Source organism: Podarcis vaucheri (assembly GCF_965113315.1).
Source record: "Podarcis vaucheri genome assembly, chromosome: 11".
In the NCBI taxonomy this organism is placed as follows: Eukaryota; Metazoa; Chordata; class Lepidosauria; order Squamata; family Lacertidae; genus Podarcis; species Podarcis vaucheri.
The window spans coordinates 58,450,455-58,473,828 of record NC_138749.1 but is presented as its reverse complement, the minus strand read 5'-3'; the positions used below and the strand labels follow the sequence as shown (position 1 = coordinate 58,473,828).

At 42.9% G+C, this 23,374-nt stretch overlaps 1 protein-coding gene across 2 annotated transcripts in view; it reads left to right on the top strand.

Annotated features, from left to right (window-relative positions):
* Positions 1 to 23,374, top strand: part of DAPK1 (death associated protein kinase 1) — a 79,540-nt gene that overhangs the window by 27,282 nt on the left and 28,884 nt on the right. For both annotated transcript variants that reach the window (XM_082241495.1, XM_082241494.1), the window contains exons 3-12: positions 249 to 470; positions 9,061 to 9,199; positions 10,018 to 10,147; positions 17,050 to 17,098; positions 17,187 to 17,213; positions 17,654 to 17,806; positions 18,646 to 18,691; positions 18,822 to 18,911; positions 20,895 to 20,987; positions 22,978 to 23,097. In XM_082241495.1, the coding sequence (XP_082097621.1) occupies positions 249 to 470; positions 9,061 to 9,199; positions 10,018 to 10,147; positions 17,050 to 17,098; positions 17,187 to 17,213; positions 17,654 to 17,806; positions 18,646 to 18,691; positions 18,822 to 18,911; positions 20,895 to 20,987; positions 22,978 to 23,097 (1,069 nt within the window). The remainder of the gene's footprint in view (positions 1 to 248; positions 471 to 9,060; positions 9,200 to 10,017; positions 10,148 to 17,049; positions 17,099 to 17,186; positions 17,214 to 17,653; positions 17,807 to 18,645; positions 18,692 to 18,821; positions 18,912 to 20,894; positions 20,988 to 22,977; positions 23,098 to 23,374) is intronic.

Here is a 23,374-nt window from a genome sequence, read left to right as displayed (position 1 = left end):
CACCAGGTATGAGCACATTTCTGTGTTCCTTTCATATTTAATTTTTGCCTTCCTTTCTTTCTTTCTTTCTTTCTTTCTTTCTTTCTTTCTTTCTTGCCGAATAATTTTTTATCAGTTTTCCAATATTAACCCAATTTTGCATAAGCCAATGAATTCCGAATTTTTGTCATTTCTATTGTGTGTAGCAATAGAAAATATTTTTGTACTATACTTAATAAATACCTTTCCTGCTGTCTTGTGTTTTTTAGTGGACAGTTTGCCGTAGTAAGGAAATGTCGAGAGAAGAGCACTGGGGCACAGTATGCTGCAAAATTCATCAAGAAACGAAGAACAAAATCCAGCCGCCGAGGAGTTACTCGAGAAGACATTGAACGAGAAGTAAACATATTGAAGGAAATTCAGCATCCCAATGTGATTACTCTGCACGATGTTTATGAAAGTAAAATGGATGTAATTCTTATTCTTGAACTGTAAGTAGTTTTGAAATTGCTTTTTAGGGGATGGGGCAGTTTCTGAAAATCAGAAATGGATGTTTTTGGAAATGCACCTTCTGTCAGTTTGTGCTAGAAAAAACTGTGGTACGGATCTTAATAAAATATCTGCAGCTTTTTGAGAGAAGGGTGGTAGTTCTGGGTGGTAGAATTGTGAAAAAGAATTGTGTTGTGTGTGTGCGCACAGAGGTGAGTTAGAAAATTTATTTTGTTTTATAGCAGATTGATGATTTGAGAGTTAAACAGTGAGAAAACAAACAAGAGAATCAAACTGAGTGGTGAAGTGGAAATCCCTGTCATTTTTACCTACATGTAGCAATTAGGTTTCTCTTCCCCCCGGTTGCCAGTTTCTTGCATTTTGCTTGTTGATGGAGCAATAGAAGTACTCTATTGCTCCACCAATGCATGGTCAGAGGGAGCAGACTGGGAGAAGGAGGAGTCAGAAGCTGAAGAGGCAACAGAGTTTAGTGAGCAGGAAGAGGCTGGGGCAGAGAGCCTTCCAGACTCAGTGGCAGGAGAGGAGAGGAGACAGAGATGAAGCAGGCTGCTGAAGAATCAAGGGGTGTCTGCCTCCTGCTGCGGCCATCTCCCCTCCTCTCTGGTCTCCCAGGACACAGAGAAATGAAGAGGGCAGAGCAAAGGGAGACAAAGCGAAGGAGCCTTAGGCTGCTGGGGAAGGCACAGAGGGAGGAGCCTAAGATAGCGGTGGGAAAGCAGGGACCTTTAGTCCTCGCAAGTATGATCACTAGGCCTACACTGATTTGGTTTCCTTGAATAAAGAATCCACTGACACCAGTGGTTGTTTTTTTATTGCTGATTTACTCCTGGCACTGGCTCCTGACAGAAACGAAGCACTGTTAAGTAAATATCTCAAATGCATGAAAAAGGAACTCATTTGGTTTGGGGAGTCGGGCTGGAAACTTGAACCATCAATTTTTCAAACTTACTCATTTAAAAATACAATTTTCAATAAAGGTTAACTGTCAGACATCTGGTCTGTTATTGCTGAATATTTCCCTATAATTTACCGTATTTTTTGCTCTATAACACGCACCCGACCATAACACGCACGTAGTTTTTAGAGGAGGAAAATCCGTAGGCATGCCACCCATAGGCATTCCCTCCATAACATGCACAGACATTTCCCCTTACTTTTTAGGAGGAAAAAAGTGAGTGTTATGGTGCAAAAAATACAATATTCCTTCTTGTTAGTTAACGCGCTTAGCTGACTTAGTTAGTTAGTAAGTTAACACTACTAGTTAACGCTGCTGAGCCCCATGAGGGGCGGGGATTTCATCTAGTGTTCAATATACATAGGATGAATCTGAAAAGGATACACATTTAACATGAGAGTGCACTCAGTGTTGAGGGGCAGAGGAGGCCGAGTGCGGCGTAGCTTCTGTGACTGGCTCCTCCTGAGAGCCAGAGAGAAGGAGCTGCTGGCCATTGAAGCTGTGCTGCACTGGGGTCCATGCTTGGCCCCCTCCTGATGAAGCAACATTGGGCACACGATGTCACAAACACGTGACACCCACTGAACCCCCTCAATCTTGGGCTAAAGTCGGCGCCTATGCTGACTTTATCACTCTTTTCTTTTCTATCTTATCAAGCAAGAAGAAAAGCTATTAACTAAACGTTCAGGCCTCATTTTTCACCATGAATGATCAGTGAAAAAGGATAGGTTCCCCAATAATAGCAAAACCAATCAGGCTAATCTCTGTTTTGTTCTGATTTACTCTCCGTTTCCAATGTAGGCCATTTAAATTTTGTTAAACGCACTGGGCTTAAAATGCTCCATGGGACAATAAACTATTTAGCTGGTGCCTTAATTATTTAATCAGTTCATTAATAAAGGCATGTAAGTACAATGCTACTAGCTCATTAAGGAATGATGATGCTGGTTTTTGAAGCTAATCTGTTTCAAGGTTACTGTTTAAAATCTATAATTATATCTTATGGGATGTAGCATTTAATCCCAAAGCTTGAAAAAGGGTTGTTTGCTTCTTTTGAAAAATAATTATTTTCTAGTGCTGTGTGATATATTTTTCCTCCCAGAGGATGGAAGTGTTGACTGCACGCATCTTCTTCTTCTTTTTTTACTGTTAAACACAGTGCTTGATCTTCTTGAAGATTCTCAGTTAAACCTTGCACTAGAACCTATAGCCAACTCCACATGTATGTTTTCTGTTGATTCCATTTGTAAACTCCTTATGCATGCACAAAAATATAATTACCTCTTGTGATCCAGAGAGGGAGTACTGTAGATACAGCTTTCTTGTGTGTTAAATACTGAGGGGTTTTATTGGGTTTGCAGCTGTTTTGCTCTGGGTATATAGGTCTCAGAAAAACCAACTCTGCAATGGCTTCTTGTTGCTTCTACCTCCAATACAGTAATCAGAGTGCAGGTCTTGGTTGCTGGTGCATCTTCCATATAAGAGATTAACCAACATGTCAGAAAAAAGCAAACTCAAAGAGCTTGTTTCTGGAAAATGTTTTATGTTAAGGATGAAACTAGAACAAAAATGAAATGTTAGGTTGCTGAAACGTTGGTTCTATAGTTGTTTACCCTTACGAGGATACAGCATATGCCAGTGACTAATAGTGTCTGCTGTTTGCTTAGTGTGATCTTTGTGTTGTTTTATGCTTGGGGAAGCAGTCAGTATAAACTTTTAGGTACGAATCAGAGAAATTGCATTGGAATGGTTACTTTTCTGCTGCTAAATGAGAAAGCTGCAGGGTTCATACATGATCTGAATTTAATGTAATTATATGCTATGTTCATTAGAAGTATTTAGAGTCTGTGGGTGGCACTCACTATAATGTTCTGCTAATCAGAGTTCAAGAGCGTGCAGTTCTTTAAGGAGCTATGCAGAATTTACTCAGTAATCCCTATTAGAGAACCTGAAGGAAAATAATCCATTAGACTTGCCCTCAGCTGTTGTCATAAATATGCTGCAAATAAAATCTCCTGTGTGGAAAAAATATGGCGGCTAATGTAGGGGACAAGTTATTTCTTCAAAGGACAAGTTAATCATCAACTAATTAGCACCATTTTGCTGCGCTGCATTTCTTTTCAGAAATATTTATAGCAGATGTTCAAGAAGTGAACTTCTGAAAACAGAATTTTAAACATTCCACTGGCTTCATCTGGGTGAAATGGAGATTATTCACATTTTAATTTTATAATTTGCTTTTTTAGTTCCATTAAGGTGAATAAACTGCTCAAGCTTAACTTGGTGCATGCTGTGGCATTATAATGAACCACAAAGCAGCAGTGCACTGAAATGTGGGATGTGTTAGCAGTTGCCCTGCTTAGGTAAACCTCTTAGATGTGGGCTTTTCCCCCCTAGCCTATTTGATGAAATGCCTACCCATTTACAATGGTTTCACCTTTCCTGCATTTCACATTGAGAAGCAAAGGTTCTTTCCTGCCCATGGCTACCGCTACTTTTTTTCTTCCTCCTCTCTTCATTTCTTCAATACTACTCCAATCCCCTCTAATCCAACCATAGGTTATGCCCATTACTGTATCCTTTAATTGTTCCTATTAAGTTGTTTTTCTGTAGTACCGGTATATACAGTCTTTATTGTTCGCATCTATCTGTCTCAAGAGACTTATGAAGTGTGCCTCTGGGGGTGAAGGCAAACTGCTGGAGAATCACAGCGCCTGCTGTGGTTGTGGAGACAGGTAACAATGCCTGCCTCCCATGTTGTTTTTGCTGCTTTAGCAGCACTGAATTGATCTCTCCGGGGTGCAAGCCTGGGCAATGTGTATGGAGGTCCTGAGTGGCCCAGACAACAAGACCCCACACTTAGCTTCACTGATGTGGTCAAAAGGGAAGCAGAACAGTACATTTGGTACTAGCTTGGCTGCAGAAACGAGTTGCTGAAATGAGGCGTATGAGACACCATCCAACTGTCTTTGGGATTCCACTCTGGATTTGTGTGGAGTTTACTCCTTAGCAGATACAGATTTTTTCCTCCAGATTTGCTGCCAAAGCCCTTCTCATGAATGAGTAGAGCTGCAAGGCAGCAGTGGTTTAGGATCAGAGCTTTCCTTTTCCTAGATGGGCGACCTTCCCAGGTTGACTAGCCCCATCTGCCCCTCAGTTCCCTCTACAACATGTGCAGTAACCACCTTCTTGACCGTTGGACCCGCTGTTGGTCTAGACCGCTCAATGCACCAGAGCCTTTTTTCGCATGCAGGGGAAGTCCCATAGGTTACCCTCTCCTGGTTTAGCTGACCAGTCAAAGCCATTTCCTTGTGTGTGGCCACTGTTGCATGCTCACTGCTTCTAGGAGCCACGGGTACAGGGTATACATTATACACCTAACATGAATACAGTGCAGTTATTCATGTTAGGCATATGATGTAGAGATTCAAAGGTAATGTATCTTGGACAAAGCAAACTTCTGCAGTAGAAAATGAAAGTAGCGTGCGCTATTGTCATACTAGCAAACTGTAAAATGAAATTATACTCTATAAAATTAGGGATGGGGACATAGCTATCAACCGTCCCTTATTTGACGGGAAATAAGACTGTGTCCCGCTGCTGTCCCTTATTGATGATGTCCCTTAAATTTCCCGGGTTTCAAAGAAGCAGCTCCTCTCCCTCCCTGCCTACCGGCCAGGGAGGAGGGAGGCTCCAACTGTGTTGCTTGGCTGCATTGCTCACCCAATAAGGAGTCTAAGAACAACTGGGGGTGGAGCTTGCGTGCCTTGTGCCGATCAAATCAGCTGCGTTGCCTGGGGACTCGCCTTTGCTCAGCGCTTCCCAGTGGAGAGGTGATGGTGGTTTTCCTTGCTGCATCCCCTTTGCCGGGTTGCTGCGCTGTGGGAACCACCACTTGAGGCTTCGATTGGCTGCTGGCTGGGCTTTCCTGCCTTTGGCAGAAGTTGAACATACCTGTGCCTGGAAAATCCCTTATTTTGGCTGCCGATCCCTTATTTTTGAGGCTGCTGGTCCCTTATTTTCAAATCTGTAAGTTGACAGCTATGGATGGGGGACCTGTGGTTCTCCAGGTGTTATTGGACTGCAACTCCCATCAGCCCCAGCCAGTATGACCAGTGCTCAGGAATGGTGAAAGTTGTAGTCCATCAGCACCTGGAGGCCACAGATTTGTGAAAGGATATTCAGTGAATGGCCCTAACGAGTGGGAGATATTTGCATTCTTGAGCTATTCAAAGTTGAGTGGAAGGCAGAGAACTGAATTGAGCATTGGGATGTGGATTGACATGTGGAGTATTTGTAATCTTTGTCTGCAAACCTTTACTCCCCTTGTGTCTTCTGTCCAGTTTTAGACTAAGCTCTTCTGGGTATGAGCATGTCTCTCTAGCTGCTTAAAAATGATGCAGCAGCATAAGCAATAAGAATTAATAATGCTCTGCGACTGATGGTCACTCAGGACTAGTTCAGATTGCTAGGGAAGGCAACACTCTGTACATCCTTGGGACACCCATATGCATGCCTGCCTTTCACATGAAATTTTCATATTGCCCTACATACATGCAAATGTATGATCACAGCTGTGCTATAAAGTAGAATTGATTGCACATAAAGGGCACATTGCATTTATTCATATATATTAGCCGCCTCATAAAATACAATACATCAAATATTGTAAGCAAGGTTATAAACGCAACAAAAATACAATACAGTGGACCCTCTGGATACAGATTTAATTCGTTCCGGGGGTCCATATGCACCCCGAAAAATCCATAACCAGAGGCGCTGCTTCTGCGCATGCGCGTGGCACACAGAGTACTTCTGCACATGCGTGAGCAGCGAAACCCGTAAAAATACTTCTGGGTTTGCCGCTTTCGCAACCCGAAGATTACGTATCCAGAGAGGTACATAACTCGAGGGTCCACTGTAAATTTAGCACTGAATCCAAACCCAGCTTAGATGGATAAAACATATGTCAGCCATCATCGCAAAACATTTTTAACATAAAAAGATTGAAAAAAACACTTCAGCCAGCCATATAGGACAGTGATTGCATGTGTGGTTGTATGTCTTCATATGAACAAGAAATCATTATGGGATTCACTGCGTCAGATAGTGAAAGATAAGGCCATTGTTGAGATTTGTGTGCCAGGTATGCTAGTGGTTTCTTGCAGGGAAGATGGAGTGTGGGACAGAGAGGCTGTTGCCTTCACACCCTGTTATGGGACTTTCTAGATACATCTCACCAACCCCTGGTGGACTTAATGGGTCTTTGTCTATGGGCTGCACAACACCCCAGTGGTGAGATGAAGGTACCCTTGATTACCCCTGACAGTACTACAATTGGTTTAGAGCTTTAAAGTAAATAGAAATATGGGCTTCGCTGTTTCATACATACTTTGGTAGCTTCCAGATTGGCTTGCATACCATGTTCTGTATAAGGCTACTTTTGGAAGGCTGGAATAGTTCAGCTTGTTCGGAATGATGCAGCGACACTGTTATCTGGGTCTGATCACAAAGCACATATTGTGCCTCTTGAAGCTTGACTGCCTACAAGGTAGTTTGCAGGCACAATAAAAAATAATGGTGTTAATTTTTAAAGCCACAGACAGCCTAAAACCAGGTTACTTGAGGGAAGACTGATTTCCATTCAGACCTTTCCAATTTGTTGTTGTTGTTGTTTAGCCGTTTAGTCGTGTCCGACTCTTCGTGACCCCATGGACCAGAGCACGCCAGGCACTCCTGTCTTCCACTGCCACCCGCAGTTTGGTCAAACTCATGCTGGTAGCTTCGAGAACACTGTCCAACCATCTTGTCCTCTGTCGTCCCCTTCTCCTTGTGCCCTCCATCTTTCCCAACATCAGGGTCTTTTCCTGGGAGTCTTCTCATGAGGTGGCCAAAGTATCGGAGCCTCAGCTTCAGGATCTGTCCTTCCAGTGAGCGCTCAGGGCTGATTTCCTTCAGAATGGAGAGGTTTGATCTTCTTGCAGTCCATGGGACTCTCAAGAGTCTCCTCCAGCACCAGAATTCAAATTTATAAACGGTTCCAATTTATATACGGTTATAGGTAAGGTCTTTTCCATCTGTGTGTTGTGGATCTCCACAAGGAAAACCATCCAGTTGGCTTCCTCTCCCTTGTCTTCTAAAGATTGCTTAATGCATCTGCATCTTTCCCCCTTTGGGTTGGGTTTTTTGTTTTTTGTTTTTTAATTACCACTGTTGAGTTTCAGTGCCAAGTTTCTTCTTTTTATGGGTTAGTTGCTGCTTTGAAAGTGCTTGGTGAATGGGAAGGAGATATATAAATAAGTAATAAATACGATAAAGACAGTGGTAATAGGCAAGGATCTTTTCATCAATGTTTCATTTTAAAATCCGCCTTTGTCACTTAATATTTGTTGCTAATAATGTAGATGCTGACACAAAGAAGTAACATTTGGAACAAAAAAACCAAGAACATTGCTCAGTTGTTTTCAGAGAGTGTTGCGATTCAATTTTGTATAGAACGAAAGGATGTGATGGTGAGCCAGTAAACTGTTATTGTCAGCTGCTATTCATCATCACAGAAAGTGATGGATGGAAAAAGGACTATGCATGTACACATGTAAGAGTTTCTTGACAGATTTTACAATCAAAATATTTGAGAACTTTTAAAATGTAGTCTTTATGCAGGCAAAGGGTACACAGAAATTTTTAAAACAAAGTTTGCTGCAGCAGTGAAAATTATAACCAAAGTATGGCAATGGTTGGGAGATGGCAGGAGTCAACGTTTATAGAGTTATGGGGAAACATAGAATCATAGAATCATAGAGTTGGAAGAGACCACAAGGGCCATCGAGTCCAACCCCCTGCCAAGCAGGAAACACCATCAGAGCACTCCTGACATATGGTTGTCAAGCCTCTGCTTAAAGACCTCCAAAGTAGGAGACTCCACCATACTCCTTGGCAGCAAATTCCACTGTCGAACAGCTCTTACTGTCAGGAAGTTCTTCCTAATGTTTAGGTGGAATCTTCTTTCTTGTAGTTTGGATCCATTGCTCCGTGTCCGCTTCTCTGGAGCAGCAGAAAACAACCTTTCTCCCTCCTCTATGTGACATCCTTTTATATATTTGAACATGGCTATCATATCACCCCTTAACCTCCTCTTCTCCAGGCTATCATATCACCCCTTAACCTCCTCTTCTCCAATGTGTGACTTTTCTGTGTTCTGCTTTAAAATCAATAGTTGCATATAATATTGCTATTTCTCTCCTGTCACCGGAGATTTGCTAATACTCCCACTTCCTGCCATCCAAAACAATGTATGATCCTCATTGATTTTCATAAATTAAAGTACAACCTATGATAATAAAGCTAGAAAAATAGTTCAGTATACCAGAACAATTCTTCAGAGGCAATCGTCAATTTTCTAGGTGCCTAGAATTTTCAAGCATGCATTGTTACATGGCAGACTGAAATAAACATTTGAATTGTAATTAAAAAAAACAAAAACAAACGTGTTCAGATCCTGTGCAGGAAGCTTTTAAGAATGGATTGCCTTTCTTAATATGGCTGTACAAAGTCCTTAAGCTGGAAAAAAAAAATCAATAGGTTAAAGTCAATAACTGCTGCTCCTATTCTCACAGTGTTGCAGGAGGAGAGCTCTTTGATTTTTTAGCGGAAAAGGAATCTCTGTCTGAAGAGGAGGCCACGGAATTTCTCAAGCAAATCCTCAATGGTGTTAACTATCTGCACTCTCTGCAAATTGCACACTTTGATCTCAAGGTATGTTGGATAGATTTTAAGTTTGGGAATAGTGCCTAAAGCAACACTTAGAACTTGGGTAGCATAATAAAAATCCCCATTATTTATGTGAAAGGTAGCTATTGATAAGAGTATCATGGTGGTGGCGGAGCATGCCCTGGGGCTTCGGCACTATTTCCTAAATACTTTGTGCCCCTACCTACTAGTCCACTCACTTTGCCCGCCTGAAAGAACCTGTGCAGTCTCAGTGCCAAACCAGACTTAATGATTGATGAATGTGAGTAATTATTAATTGAAGGAAGACTCTGGTTTTGAACTGGATGTGAGGAGAACTTCATTAAAGACTCACTGATTTGGGGTAGATGGGGGGGTGGGCTCAAATTAATTGAAGAATTTATTTTATTTAGGGTCATTTGGATGAGAAATAAATTAGCTTGCTGCTGTGAAGTTTATTTCCAAACTTGCATTTGTATATACAAATATTATTACATTTGCATGTGCAAATGTGTGTTTTACGGGTCCCTGCCTCAATTATTTTAAGCACTTAGGAATACTCCTGATTTTGAAAAGAACAAATTGGAGTCTTGCAGCTCTTCTGTGCGAAGGACCCACCATTATATTATGATGTATGGATATAATAAATCATCATCTGGGAACCCTATGTCAAGTCAGGATTCAGTGTGAGGAACCAATGTGTTTTCACAGCCACAGGGCCATTTCCGTTGAGTGTGATGCTTAGAGCATATGAGTTTGAGTACTTGTCAGGAAGAGATTATTTTTCCAAATTGTTCCTGTGTTTTGCAACTGCTCACACGCAACCAATCTTTTTTTCTTCAAAGCCTGAGAACATAATGCTGCTGGATAGAAATGTACCAAAGCCTCGTATCAAGATCATTGACTTTGGCTTAGCGCATAAAATAGACTTTAGTAATGAGTTTAAGAACATTTTTGGGACGCCTGAATTTGTTGGTGAGTATTGTACTTCCCTATTTAGCTGTTGTGGTGTGTTTGCATGACAGTGCTGAAGTGGACTGGTTCATATAGCCAAAGCAGAACTGACCTCCATTTCCCACATGAGCTGGAAACTTCAGTCTACTTAGTCTTTCGCCTGTACTTTCTGTGCTGAGAACAGGGGCAGCGGATGGGCAAGCACGACCTGTCCAGATTGCACAGCCAAAGAATTTACCTAGGACGATACTGTAGTGTGTACTTCTCCCAGTTTCCCATTTGCCCTGCAAATAAAGGAACATACATTACAAGTTCACACACCTTTTTCCAGCCCTCCTGTCCCTGTATGCCAATCTTAGAAATTTGTGACAGATGGATGGCCTGACTTCAAAACCGAAAATAAGAAACAGTTCTACCCATTTGCAAACGCCTGGTAACCTGGAGCTCATTCCTGGTGCCAGATGGGAGACCTTTCATTTATTTAAAAATATTTGCTGTATTTTTCGCACCATAGGGCGCACCGGACCATAGGGCGCACCCAGTTTTTAGGGGTGGAAATCAAGGGAAAAAAATTTCCCCCCCAGCCCCAAAGAGCAGCGTACAGGCTGCGCACAACCTCTCCCTGCCGGAGGGGTTGCGCGCGGCTATGGCACAATCCAAGGCAGTGAGCAGGATGGATCCCGCTAGCTGTTTTGGCTTCCCCTTTAGCCCCGTGCAGCCTCTCCTTGCCAGGAGACGCTGCGCAGGGCTAAAGGATCCATAGCCCCGTGCAGCCTCTCCCTGCTGGAGGGGTTGCGCACGGCTATGGCACAATCCAAGGCAGGGGGCGGAATGGATCCCGCTCGCTGTTTTGGCTTCCCCTTTAGCCCCGTGCAGCCTCTCCTTGCCAGAGGGGTTGCGCGCAGCTATGGAGCAAGCCAAGGCAGGGGGTGGGATGGATCCCGCTCGCTGTTTTGGCTTCCCCTTTAGCCCCGTGCAGCCTCTCCCTCCCGGGAAAGGCTGCATGGGGCTAAAGAATCCATAGCCCCGTGCAGCCTCTCCTTGCTGGGAGACGCTGCACAGGGCTTTCCTGGCTTTTCTGGGAGCTGGGGGGATTCCCTCACCTTTCGCAAAACCGGCAGAAGCTGCGCACACTTTAAAAGGGCTGCACGGCTTCTCCTGGCTTTCCTGGGAGGTGGGGGGATTCCCTCACCTCTCGCAAAAGCCCGCAGAAGCCGCACAACCCCTTTAAAGAGATCGCGGCTTCTCCTGGCTTTTCTGGGAGGTGGGAGAAGCAACTGATGCGGCCAGTCATTCCCTTCTCCCTCCTGAGGAAAAGCCCGCAGGAGCGCAGGGAACTTGTGTGCGGCTCTTGGGGGCTTTTCCCGACTGCCTCCCCCCTGCATTCGCTCCATAGGACACTCACACATTTTCCCTTGCTTTTTAGGAGAGAAAAAGTGCGTCCTATGGTGCGAAAAATACAGTATATCCTACTTACTCATCAAAAGAAATATCAAGAGAGGTTTACAGGAATCTGCTGATGACACCCAGCTCTGTTTCTCTTTTATATCTGACCCAGGTGTTTGCATGGTATCAGCTAGTATCTGGAATCAGTAATGGGCTGGATGAGAGCTAACAAATAGAAGCTCAATCCAGATAAAGACAGTGGTGGTGATGAATGATTTATCAATCCAGGAAAGTGGTATTCAGCCTATTCTGGATGGGGTTGAGCTTCATGAGAATCAGGTCTCCATTCTCTGAGTTCTGCTTGCCCCTGCTTTGCAGGGATACTCATGTGGCCTATGTTTCTTGTACCCATTCTCCAAAAACATCCAGGTTTGGTGTCATGTGTTAGACATGGGGCCGCTCTGGAAGAACATCCAGAAATTACAGCTAGTTTAGAGCATGGTAGCAGGATTGAGTCAGCACCACAAGAATACTTCAGTGGTATGGAGAACTTCACTAGCTGCTCGTTCATTGTTGAGTTCAATTCAAGGTGCTGGTTTTGGCCTTTAAAAACCTAAATGGCTTGGAATCAGGGTATCTGGGAGACTCTTTTCTACCAGATAACCATCAACTAAAATCTTGGTTCCTTTAGTTTTTGAGATTGGAAGGGTGGCTACCAGAGAGAGAGGTCCATTTCAGTGGTGGTGCCCAAATTATGGAACTCTCTCTCTCTCTCTAGGTATGTTCGCCTTGCACGTTTATTGCAGCTTCCCAGGAAATGTCCTAAGCTTTTAATGACATCTGATCAGCATTGATGGTATCCTGGCACCCATTTTAAATGGATAAATTTGAAACGCTTAAGACATTTTTGCTTAGGCATGCTTATTCAGACATGTTGATGTTTTTACTCTTTTTTACTCTTGATTTTAAATATATTTCAATGTTATTGTTTGTAACTGTTTTTATTGGACTTTTAATACAGCTCAGTCAGTAGAGAGCGTGAGACTCTCAAGGTTGTGAGACTGAGCAAAAGATTCCTCCGTTGCAGACCCCTGGACTAGAGCATGGCTAGGCAAACTAAGGGCAGGGGTCTGGATCCGGCCTTATGAGTAGAGTAGAATGTGTCCTTTTATTTAAAATGCATCTCTAGGTTATTTGTGGGGCCTGCCTGGTTTTTTTTACATTGCTAGAATGTGTGCTTTTATTTAAAATGCATATCTGGGTTATTTGTGGGGCATAGGAATTCATTCATTTCCCCCCCAAAAATATAGTCTGGCCCCCCACAAGGTCTGAGGGACAACGAACCGGCCCCCTGCTGAAAAAGTTTGCTGACCCCTGGACTAGAGGATCCTTGTGGTCCCTTCCAACTCTACAATTCTATAATTCTATTATTCTTGTAAACCATTTGGATGTTTTGCTACCATGAAGTGCTATATAAATTTTATTGAATAAAAATAAATTTGTCCAAAGCTTTTTTTAGTATAACTGTCTGGCTGCTGCTGCTCATTTTTTGCTTATTTGTTCTTTAGTTGGTTGTATGCTGGTTTATTGTTTTTATTCTAGTTGTTCTAAAGCACGGGTGTCAAACACAAGGCCCGCGGGCCGAATCCGGCCCGCCAGACCTCATCGTGTGGCCCTTGTGCATTTGAATATCTACTTGTGTTCTGGTTCCGGGCGGGCAGCTTCTCTGGGGCGCAGGAGCTGGCCGCAGCCCCGGGTTTTTATTCCCCTCCCTTCCTTTTGCTGCGGAGGGGAGGCGAGGGCTGCAACGGGCCCCGGAGTTGGGAGGAGGGCGCGTGGGTGGCTGAGTTAGGGTTGAGGATTTGGGTTGGGCGGGGGGGATCGGGGGCGAGGGCGCGGGTCGGGGCTTCCTTCCCGCCCCCACCCCCCTCTTGGGACATCCGAGCGGACCCCGCGGCGCGGGCAGCTGTGGATGGGGTGGGGGAGGGCAGGTGGGGGAGACCGCCGGTCCTGGCCAGCTGTCCCCGGGGAGGGTCGGCGATCCAGCTGCGCTGCGGCCCGCCCCCCTCCTCCAACGCGAGGATCGGCCGCGCGGGCTCACCGGCCGAGCTCCGGGACGCGGGCCTGACCGGGTGCCCGGCGCAGCCGCCGAGGCTGGCGGGTGCGCGGGAGTGGCGGGGTGGGAGGAGGCTGGGCTCCGGTTGGGCTTCGCCAGGGGTGCTGTGGATGTGAGGCTGCGCGGCGCGGTTTTTGTACGGCGCGCTGTGTCCCTCCGCCGGAGCAGCGCCTTCTTTTCCCCTCTCCCTCCCGGGACTGGGGCGTGTGGCGGCGGAGTGACTGCGGCGGGCGGTCCTGCCCCCTCCCCTCCCCTCCCCACACCCGCCCCGGCCCCTCCCCCGCTCCCTCCCAGCCACCGGCCCAGCTGGCGGGCGGCGAGGAGGAGGAGGAGGAGGAGGGGAGGGGTCGCTGGGCGCGCGCTCCATCTCCCTCCGGGGAAACGGCGGGCAGCTGCAGCCGCCACATTGGCTTCGGAGCGCCTGCCAGGGGTTGCAGTTGAAGCTGCTCGCAGCTTGGGCGGCTTCCGTGTTCCTGCTTTGGTCCGAGGGGCCGAGCTGTTCCGCAGCGGGCAGGGAGAGGGACGGGCTGTGTGTCTGCTGCTTCCCTCGGGGGCCCCGAGGTGCAGAGGCCTGGCGGTGGAATCGGGAGCGGAGAGGAGCCTGGCGGGGATGCATTTTGGGCTGGCCCTACTGTTGGGCGGGGTGAGGAGGAGAGATCTTGAGGCGACTGGTTTGGGGGTGGGGGGCGGGGGGAGGAGGCAGGTTCTTGCCTAGTTCACTTGTTGTTTCTGGAGTTTTGCTCCCGGGGGAAGGGGGGGAACCTGTGGGAATTTGCGGTGTCCGCAGTGGCCAGCCTGTGCATTTGAATGTCTGCTTGCCATTGTTCTGACTGTTTCTGCTTTCAGAGCCAGTTGTTGCTTGCATTATTACAGGAGACAGTGGTGGTTGAATGAGGTGACAATAATTTGTGATGATGAAGAGTGGACACATGGTGCTGCGGGTGCAGCCGGCCCTTTGGGGGTGGCCAGGCTGCTGATGCGGCCCCCCGATGAATTTGAGTTTGACACCCCTGTTCTAAAGCATGTGTGGAATATATACATCTCTTTAAAAAAAAAATTCTCGCATCCATTTTAGAATATGTGAAAAGGGTGCAGACTGAGCTACAGGCCAGTTCCTGAGACTGAAGGGGGAAATATAGTAGCCTGATAGGCAATAGTCAAAGGGAAGGTAAACAAATACAGAAAAAGTGAGAGATAACCAAATTATAAAAAGAACACAGATGAAAAACATTGTGCCACTAAAGGAGGAAGGAAACAAGACACTTGTAATTGAAAAAGAAAAGTTCAGAGACCAGCAAATGGTTCATATTAGAAAAAAAATATATAGGAATTTAAGCAAGGTGGATGAGTGTTAATGCAAAAATAGAAATTCTGTGGAAAGGAAAAGCTGTTGACAAAAGTGCATAGATTGAATAAAAGGAATAGCTGTTAATTTAATGCATAAAAGAGTGTTCATTTATCTCTTTGCATGTAGCAACATATAAAGCAAAGACAGTGAGAAGGAAAAAATGGATGTTTTATTTTAAGTTCCTTCCAGGCACTAAAAATAGTCCACATGGGGGAGGAAACTGTTGGGAACTAATGCAAGTTTTTAAAATAGACTCCATAATGACTTGGAAAATATGTTGAAATACCAATAACAATGTAGAACATTCCTACTGTGGAGTATAGGGAAGGAAGGCAGAAGGAAGCATTGTATAAATAAACCATATAAAGCAAAGTTGTTTCCATATTGAAATAAGAAAATGGGGAGAGCATAGAACAAGGGCTGTGATAAAGGGAAAATCTTCAGGTTAACATAAAGCAAAGACACCAGGCATTTGAATAATTGGGGGGGGTGTTATTGAACAGCAGGAGGAGAAGGAATATTTCTAAAATTAACTCAAGAAAAAAAATGTCATAAAGATAATAAACAAAGATAACCACACAAAAACCTTGCATACAAGACCAAAGGAGTTAAAGTGACTTATATGACTAGGAACAGTCAGGAAAACATTAAAAACAGACTTCTGGGGCTTGTATGTTTCCGTATGTTAAGAGAGCAAAACAGGAGACAATAGCAAGTGGAAGAGAGATTAACAGAGAAATAATGTTGAACATGTACATGTTCATCAAGCAGAAATAAAAGAAGAAAATGGTACGAGAGTGGGTGGTAGTGTTTTATATGTTAGGAAAAACATAAGCCTCTCAGAGTGCCAAACACATTATTATTAGGCAGTTTGATATGTACATGTCACTATTGCTTAGGGCTACATTTCATATGTGAGCAGTGGTGATCATTACATGTGTTCAGTCTTTACAAGTTCTCTTTAAATGTTGCCCATCCTCTTGAACACTGTTTCTAGGTAGATAATATTTACCTGCATTCAAACTACTTTGAATTTGAATATTTGCAAATTTAACACCCTTTCCTTTCTGTATGTGGAAGTCATGATTTTCTGCCTGGACTTTCTATACTATATATAGAGAGAGAGAGTATAGAAAGTCCAGGCAGAAAATATTAATTTGAAAGGTTTATGTCCTACCTTTCAATATAAAGCTTGTAAGGTGGATAAGATGGTAAAAACAACTTAAAACAATACTTTAAAAATAAAATCGCAATTTTGTGTTTACCTGATTGCTTTGTAACTAAAATCCCTAACAAAACCACAGGCAAAGTAGCAGTAAAATAGCAGTGGCAAAAGGAGAGAAGGAAATCAGTTTAGTGGAATGACATTGCCTTACTTTGGGGTAGGCATTTGCCGATCGCACAGTAAACTTGATCCAAAGCTCCTCTGACCTTTTCCTCCTCCTGAGAAAATAGCACCCCCTCCAGGATGTTTCTACTCTCCACCTAATCACTGAAGGCAGGTCATTCCCAAATCTGATGCACAGATTCCTATGGAAGCAGACAGTCCCAAACTAATGTATATAGTTTTATTAGTTAAAAACTTTGACATCTCTCCAGATACAAATGTGGCAATTTTTAGTTCTGGTTTGATGATCCTGGCCAGCTGAAGTTTCTGGACAGTCTTCAAAATCAGCCCTGGATACAATACACAGCAGATGTTTTGGGAACGTGAATACTTCTGGCAATAGTATATACATGGAATGTGTTGTTTTCAAATACCGGGGATCATAATGAATAAATATCTTACAGAACAGTCTGAATCAGTTTCACAAAAAGTTTAAAAGGGGGTGAGGTTGTGGTAGAATTAATTGTAAAATAAACTAACGATAAAATGTTTGTGGATCTGCATTTGTGTAAACTAATGCAGCTTGTAAACTAATGTACAGATGATTCCTGTTGGAAAGTCTGCTTTTTCCATTTGCTCATTCTAGACCCTACCCTTGTGGTATGTATACTTCATAGCTGAAAAAAATATATTGTTTCGTGTGAAACTGCTCTGCTATAGACTAAAGCTTCTGCTTTGTCTCTTAGCTCCTGAAATAGTAAATTATGAACCGCTGGGCCTTGAGGCAGATATGTGGTAAGTTCACAATTCTTCTGCACTTGGAAAGTTTTGTAATTTTTTTGGTGTCTTTTTGAATAGTGATAGACACTCTTTCTTTTTTCAGGAGTATTGGTGTAATAACGTATATTCTGTAAGTATTAACACTCTAAATCACTTTGTTTTACCCATTTGGTTATTAAATCAACTCCACAAAGTTAAGGTTACTAATCTATCCAGGCCCATTTTTTGGATAGTTGTACATAATTTTCCAAATATATGCTTCAAACTACTGATTACAAACATAATTTGTCGCTGTCCTTATTTTCAATGTTACGATTTATTATGTTCCTCTATGTGGGAACATTATTTTATTTTATTTGAATAGCGTGTGTTTTTCCATGCAGTCAGCATAAATGATGAAAAGCGAAAATATGTAAATTATGAGAGTTGCAGTCACTGTGAGAAGATAGTGGAGGCCTTGTTTAAGTTATTGGGCTGAGCTTCAGAATCACTTTTAAAACTCAATCCTGGAACCAAACTTTTTGTCCTGGAGTCATACTATATCATTGTGAGTGAACTTATTTTTTGCAGTCTGAGTGGTGCATCGCCGTTTCTGGGAGAGACAAAACAAGAAACATTAGCCAATGTGTCTGCAGTGAACTATGACTTCGAGGAGGAATTCTTCAGTAACACCAGTGCTTTAGCGAAAGATTTTATAAGAAGACTACTAATCAAGGATCCAAAGTAAGTTTCTTCCAGGATTCATTTTGTGATTCAAGCAAACAGGATTAGTTGGTAGTTACCCTTATGCCTTTCAAAGTGAAGGAGTTCTTCACTGTTTTGTTGATCCAAGCTGTCACGTTTGCTGCCCTTAAGGTAAAGGTAAAGGGACCCCTGATCATTAGGTCCATTCGTGTCCGACTCTGGGGTTGCGGCGCTCATCTCACTTTATTGGCCGAGGGAGCCGGCGTACAGCTTCTGGGTCATGTGGCCAGCATGACTAAGCCGCTTCTGGCGAACCAGATCAGCGCACGGAAACGCCGTTTACCTTCCTACCGGAGCGGTACCTATTTATCTACTTGCACTTTAACGTGTTTTCGAACTGGAGCAGGTTGGCAGAAGCAGGGACCGAGCAATGGGAGCTCACCCTGTCACGGGGATTCGAACTGCCGACCTTCTGATCAGCAAGTCCTAGGCTCTGTGGTTTAACCCACAGCGCCACCCGCATCCCATTGCTGCCCTTACCACACCACTCTATACAATTTGTATTTGCTTATTTATTAGTTACTTCTAGCATGTTTTCAGTGCTGTATAAATATGTAGTGGAAGTAACCGCCTGAAGAATATGTTAGAACCAGTCTGGTGTAATGTTCAGAATCTCCAGCTGGAACCAGGAAGACATAACGTTTAAGTGTCCACTAATCTATGAAACTGACCATGGGATCATTTCTCAGCCTAACCTACCTTACAGAATTGTTGTAGGAATAAAAACAGGGGTACGTATATGCCTTTTTGAGGCCTTTGAAGGAAATACAGACCATAAAAGTAATAAATGAAATGATATTTTTTTTCTCCTTTAAAAGGAAGAGAATGACAATTCAAGACAGCTTGCAGCACCCATGGATTAAGGTTAGTGTGCAATGCATAGATTATTATATTAGTTTTACCTCTTCCTTTTGCCCAGGTAGAAGGCAATATCTTCTTCGCTTCTTCACTGAAGGATATAGCATTTCAAAGTGTTGTTTTAATTTTCTCACAGCCGAAGGATACCCTTCAAGCACTTAGTAGAAAAGCATCTGCCGTGAATATGGAAAAATTCAAGAAGTTTGCAGCACGAAGGAAATGGAAAGTAAGACCTAACAGTACTTTATAGTAACTATTGTTCTTTGGCTTTGGAATAAGTACATGTAACAGCGGCTCACATGAAATCATAATGCTTAACTATGCTCTGACATGGAACAAGCAGCATGATGGTACCCACAGCTCATCCTCGTTTATTGTCCCCAGCACAACTGGGCCAGGAGTAAAGAAGGAGCAAGTGGGAATGAATGGTTAAAGATTAAGTGTAGTTTAACATGGCATGTCAACCTAGCCAGTATATATGAACACATGAAAGCTATTGAGAGCTTCATCTGGGCCTTAAATGATTTGGTTAAGTTCAGTCCTGAACTTCTTGTATATTTGTTAGACTTTTAGAGTGAAATTGGTACGGGGCATTACAGCTGAGCAGCAGATAGTATTTCCAGTGTATCGTGAGAAATGAAAGAAGAGCAGGAGGAAGTAAGAGCAGCAAGGAGATTCTTGCAAACTGTGAAAAAGAGACGTGTAGGATAACTTGGAAGAAAGAGATATGGAACAGTGTGCATAATTATCATCAGGGGATACTAACTGTTAGTAGAGAGAGAGAGAGTTAGCAAATAAGTCCAACCAAAGAAAATAACTCCTTCTTGGAAACGAGATCAGCAAATGCAAGGCAGATGTGGCTGTTGATGAATTCAGCCCTATAATAATAGATCCCAAATTTGTCCTAGATCTGACTTTCTAATGTGATAATAAGGCATTCCAAGGTTATTTGGCCATATCAGTTTTCAGTGGCAAATACTTAATGTCCAGTATGCCTTGGCATATTCACCATATGACAGAAATTAGTTGCCTCTCCAAATGCACATTGAACCATATGCCACATAGAACGATATGCCACATAGTACTAACATGGTAATATTGGTTGTGTTGCTGCTTGGCAACCCTGTTTTATTAATATGCTTATTAGCAATCATTCACTGATGCTCAGTGGATCTTTCCTCAGTGGGAAATACAGGCAGTGACCATTTTAGGTGTGTCTGATATGTGTGCGACTGCATCATTCCAGACCCAAAAGTGACCTGAAAATGTCACCAAAAGAGGCAAGGCAGGGACAGATTGTGGTGTTTGCAGGCTTTTTCAATGGGTGTCCTGATTACATATGATTTCACACAAGTGCACAATGACCTAAAACGCAATCCACACACAACTGGGGAGTTGCCTATAATGGTATCCTTGAGAACAGGCTTCCTGAACCTCAGCCCTCCAGATGTTTTGAGACTACAATTCCCATCATCCCTGACCACTGGTCCTGCTAGCTAGGGATCATGGGAGTTGTAGGCCAAAAACATCTGGAGGGCCGAGGTTGAGGAAGCCTGCTCTAGAAGTTGTTGGTCATCCTGGACCATCAGCTGTGCTTTCTGGGGCTGATGGGAATTGAAGTCCAGCAACATCTGGAGGGGGTACCATTGGCTAACTCACCATCAGACGACAATGTTTTATTTTATATTTTGGATGGGCAATTTGTCTATAGGGAATCAGATCTGAGAGGATCGTTCTGCAAGGTAATGTGGGAAGAAATGGAGAGAGTTGGCGGTTCAGTTTGGATACAACAAGGGCAGGGGGGATAAAGGTTTTAGCAGGACTTAACCTGGACTGGAAACAACTGTCAGGGTGTCTGCACTTCCTTCCTGCAAAATCCATGTAGGAGCAAATCTTTTTGCTGCCCTTTGTAGCGATCCTGCTGAACAAATATTGCAGATACATTGTGAGTCTGCAGCCTCTTTCATCTATAGGACACTATATTTTAGAGCATAACCCCTGGAATGCTCAGGGAAGTAGGGAGTGTGTAACCATACTATTATCTTGAGGCAAATGGACCATATAAAAATACAGACTTTAGAGACTTAGCTTGAATGCAACTACTAACAGTTTAGCAGTATTTCTTGCGGAACTGAACTCGTATCAGAAATGTTTCCTGTAATGAGTTTTTATGGTTTCACATAAATATTTGTCTCTTCTCTTACAAAAGCAATCAGTGCGCTTAATATCGCTATGCCAAAGATTATCAAGATCCTTTTTGTCCAGAAGTAACATGAGCGTGGCTAGGAGCGATGACACTCTGGTAAGTAAATACTTGGGAGTATGGGGGTTAACATAGCATATAACATCTTCTGAACTGCAGTAATTGGAACTGTAATGTCCCTTGCAGGTGTTTCAAATTGATCCCAAGGAACTGAGCAATAAATACAGACAAAAGACAATATGTGGACAATACCTGTAATCTAATTTAAGATAGATGACTAAATTTTGCTCAGTCAGTTCAGCTTTCCATATTTCTGGATGAAGCTAATTCATTGCAGTGCTATTTGAGCACCACTAATGGGTTAAATCTAGAAACAAGCCAGAAGTCTCTCAAGTAGATAGAGGGGAACAGCAGGTATCAAACAGAAAATTGGGCTGGCATTTTGTCTCCCTCCTTTGTACAGGTCACCTTAATTACAGCAGTGGCTTGGCTGGCGGACATTGGGGTACCAAAGTGTAAGAAGATTCTCCCCCTTCCGCTTGTCTGAGCTGCCATCAGTGTGATACAGTTGAGAGGTGCGCCACCTTATTTGCTTTAGTGTAACCGTGTAGCTGGCCAAGAGATGTGAGAAGAGACTCTGTGCCATTCCCAATAAGTTGTTGGTCACCCAGTGAACTTCATGGCTGAGGATTTGAATCCTGGTTTCCCAGGTCCTTGAACAGACCCATTAAAATTAATAAACATAACTGTTAGACCCATTAATTTCAGTGGGTCTGCTGAGTAAAACACCCATAGTTTTTGGTTTTAAGACTAAACCATATTTTAGTGACCATAATGCAAAAACTGGAAGCATTTGCTTCCTGGTTTTAAACTTGCTTTAGATTCTCATCATGTCTACACTAAGCAAAAGTGTGGTTACTTTGAACTATGTTGTTTTTTTTTAAACAAGCCAGGCTCAGATTGTGATATTTGGTTTAGGTTTGCTTTAATAAACCATAGTTGCAACAGCTGTTCTTAATTTAGACATCATAATGTATTGCGTGTTTAGTTTAAACCAGCAACACTTCCTTTTTATGCTTTCACATAAAAGCAGGTATGCTATCTGTTTTGAGTCTTTCTGATTTACACTTGGAGGTGCATAAATCCTGTAGATTTCTTTTTAAAGGTTTGATTCTGTACTTTATGAAATGTGTTCTTAAATACAGTGGTACCTCGGTTTACGTACTTAATCCATTCTGGAAGTCCATTCTTAAACCAAAACCATTCTTAAACCATGGCGCTCTTTCCCTAATGAGGCCTCCCACCACCGGTGCCCTTCCACCATTCGGATTCCATTCCTAGACCGAGGTAAAGTTCGCAAACCAGGACATTACTTCCAGTTTTGCAGAGTTTGTAAACCAAATCATTCGTAAACAGAGCTGTTCTTAAACCAAGGTACCACTGTACTAGTTTTAATAAGTATCATGCAAACATTTTTTTCCTTAGAATTAAAAGTCCTTAGACATTAAAAATTCTGCAGAGTGGCAAGTCTTTCTGTCTTACTCTCTTTATCTCACTTTGCTAACTTCTACATTTTTGTAAATGAAATCTCTGCTTATTGATGTGCTGTTATTTTTTAATGTTGAATCAGTAATCGTAACTGTTGCAGAACCAGCTCCCAGTAGAATTATAGCCTCGTGCCACTGTGGTTTAAAACCTTATAAACTCTAGATAGGACTAATTTATAGCACTGTTCTGCTTTAAGATGTTGTTCTTGGGAAATAGATGCTTCTTATTCCTGTTTTTATGTTGATGTAGCTTTTAAAAAATGAATTGTGAAATGCATAATAGAGCTCTTTTAAATCAGGGTCAGTGATATGTGCTGATGCATAAAAAAGGAGACTCTTATTAGAGAAAGTAAATTACCTCCAGAATTTAAGCAGATGTTATAACAGCTTGTTTCCCATTGGGAATGGCAGTCATACTGTGAAATGACAATATATTGCTGCTGAAGAGTTTATTTCCTTTCCATACCCTCCTCCCTCTCAAAGCTAATAACTTCTTTTCTCTTGTCTTTCCCTTCCCATCTACTTTCTGGTTAATTTATCAGGACGAGGAAGATTCATTTGTAATGAAAGCCATCATTCATGCCATCAATGATGACAACGTTCCTGGTCTCCAGCACCTTCTGGGCTCTTTGACCAATTATGATGTCAATCAACCTAATAAGGTATGCTGTTGCTGTATAGATTTAGCAGCTAAAGAAGAAGAAGCTATCATTTTTACTGACAAACAAAGATCAGCCCAAAGACTCATGAGCATTCCAATATCAATTCAGGAAAATCTTCCTGGGAAGGTTACAGAGGACACAGTTTTGTCTGGGGTTTTTTATTTGCATGTGTGGACAAGGAGCTATCTCTCCCACTTGATACCTAGCTTTTAACACCCGTTTTGAGAAAATATCACAACATCTATAGACAGTTACTTCCATTCTTGATGTCTTTGCC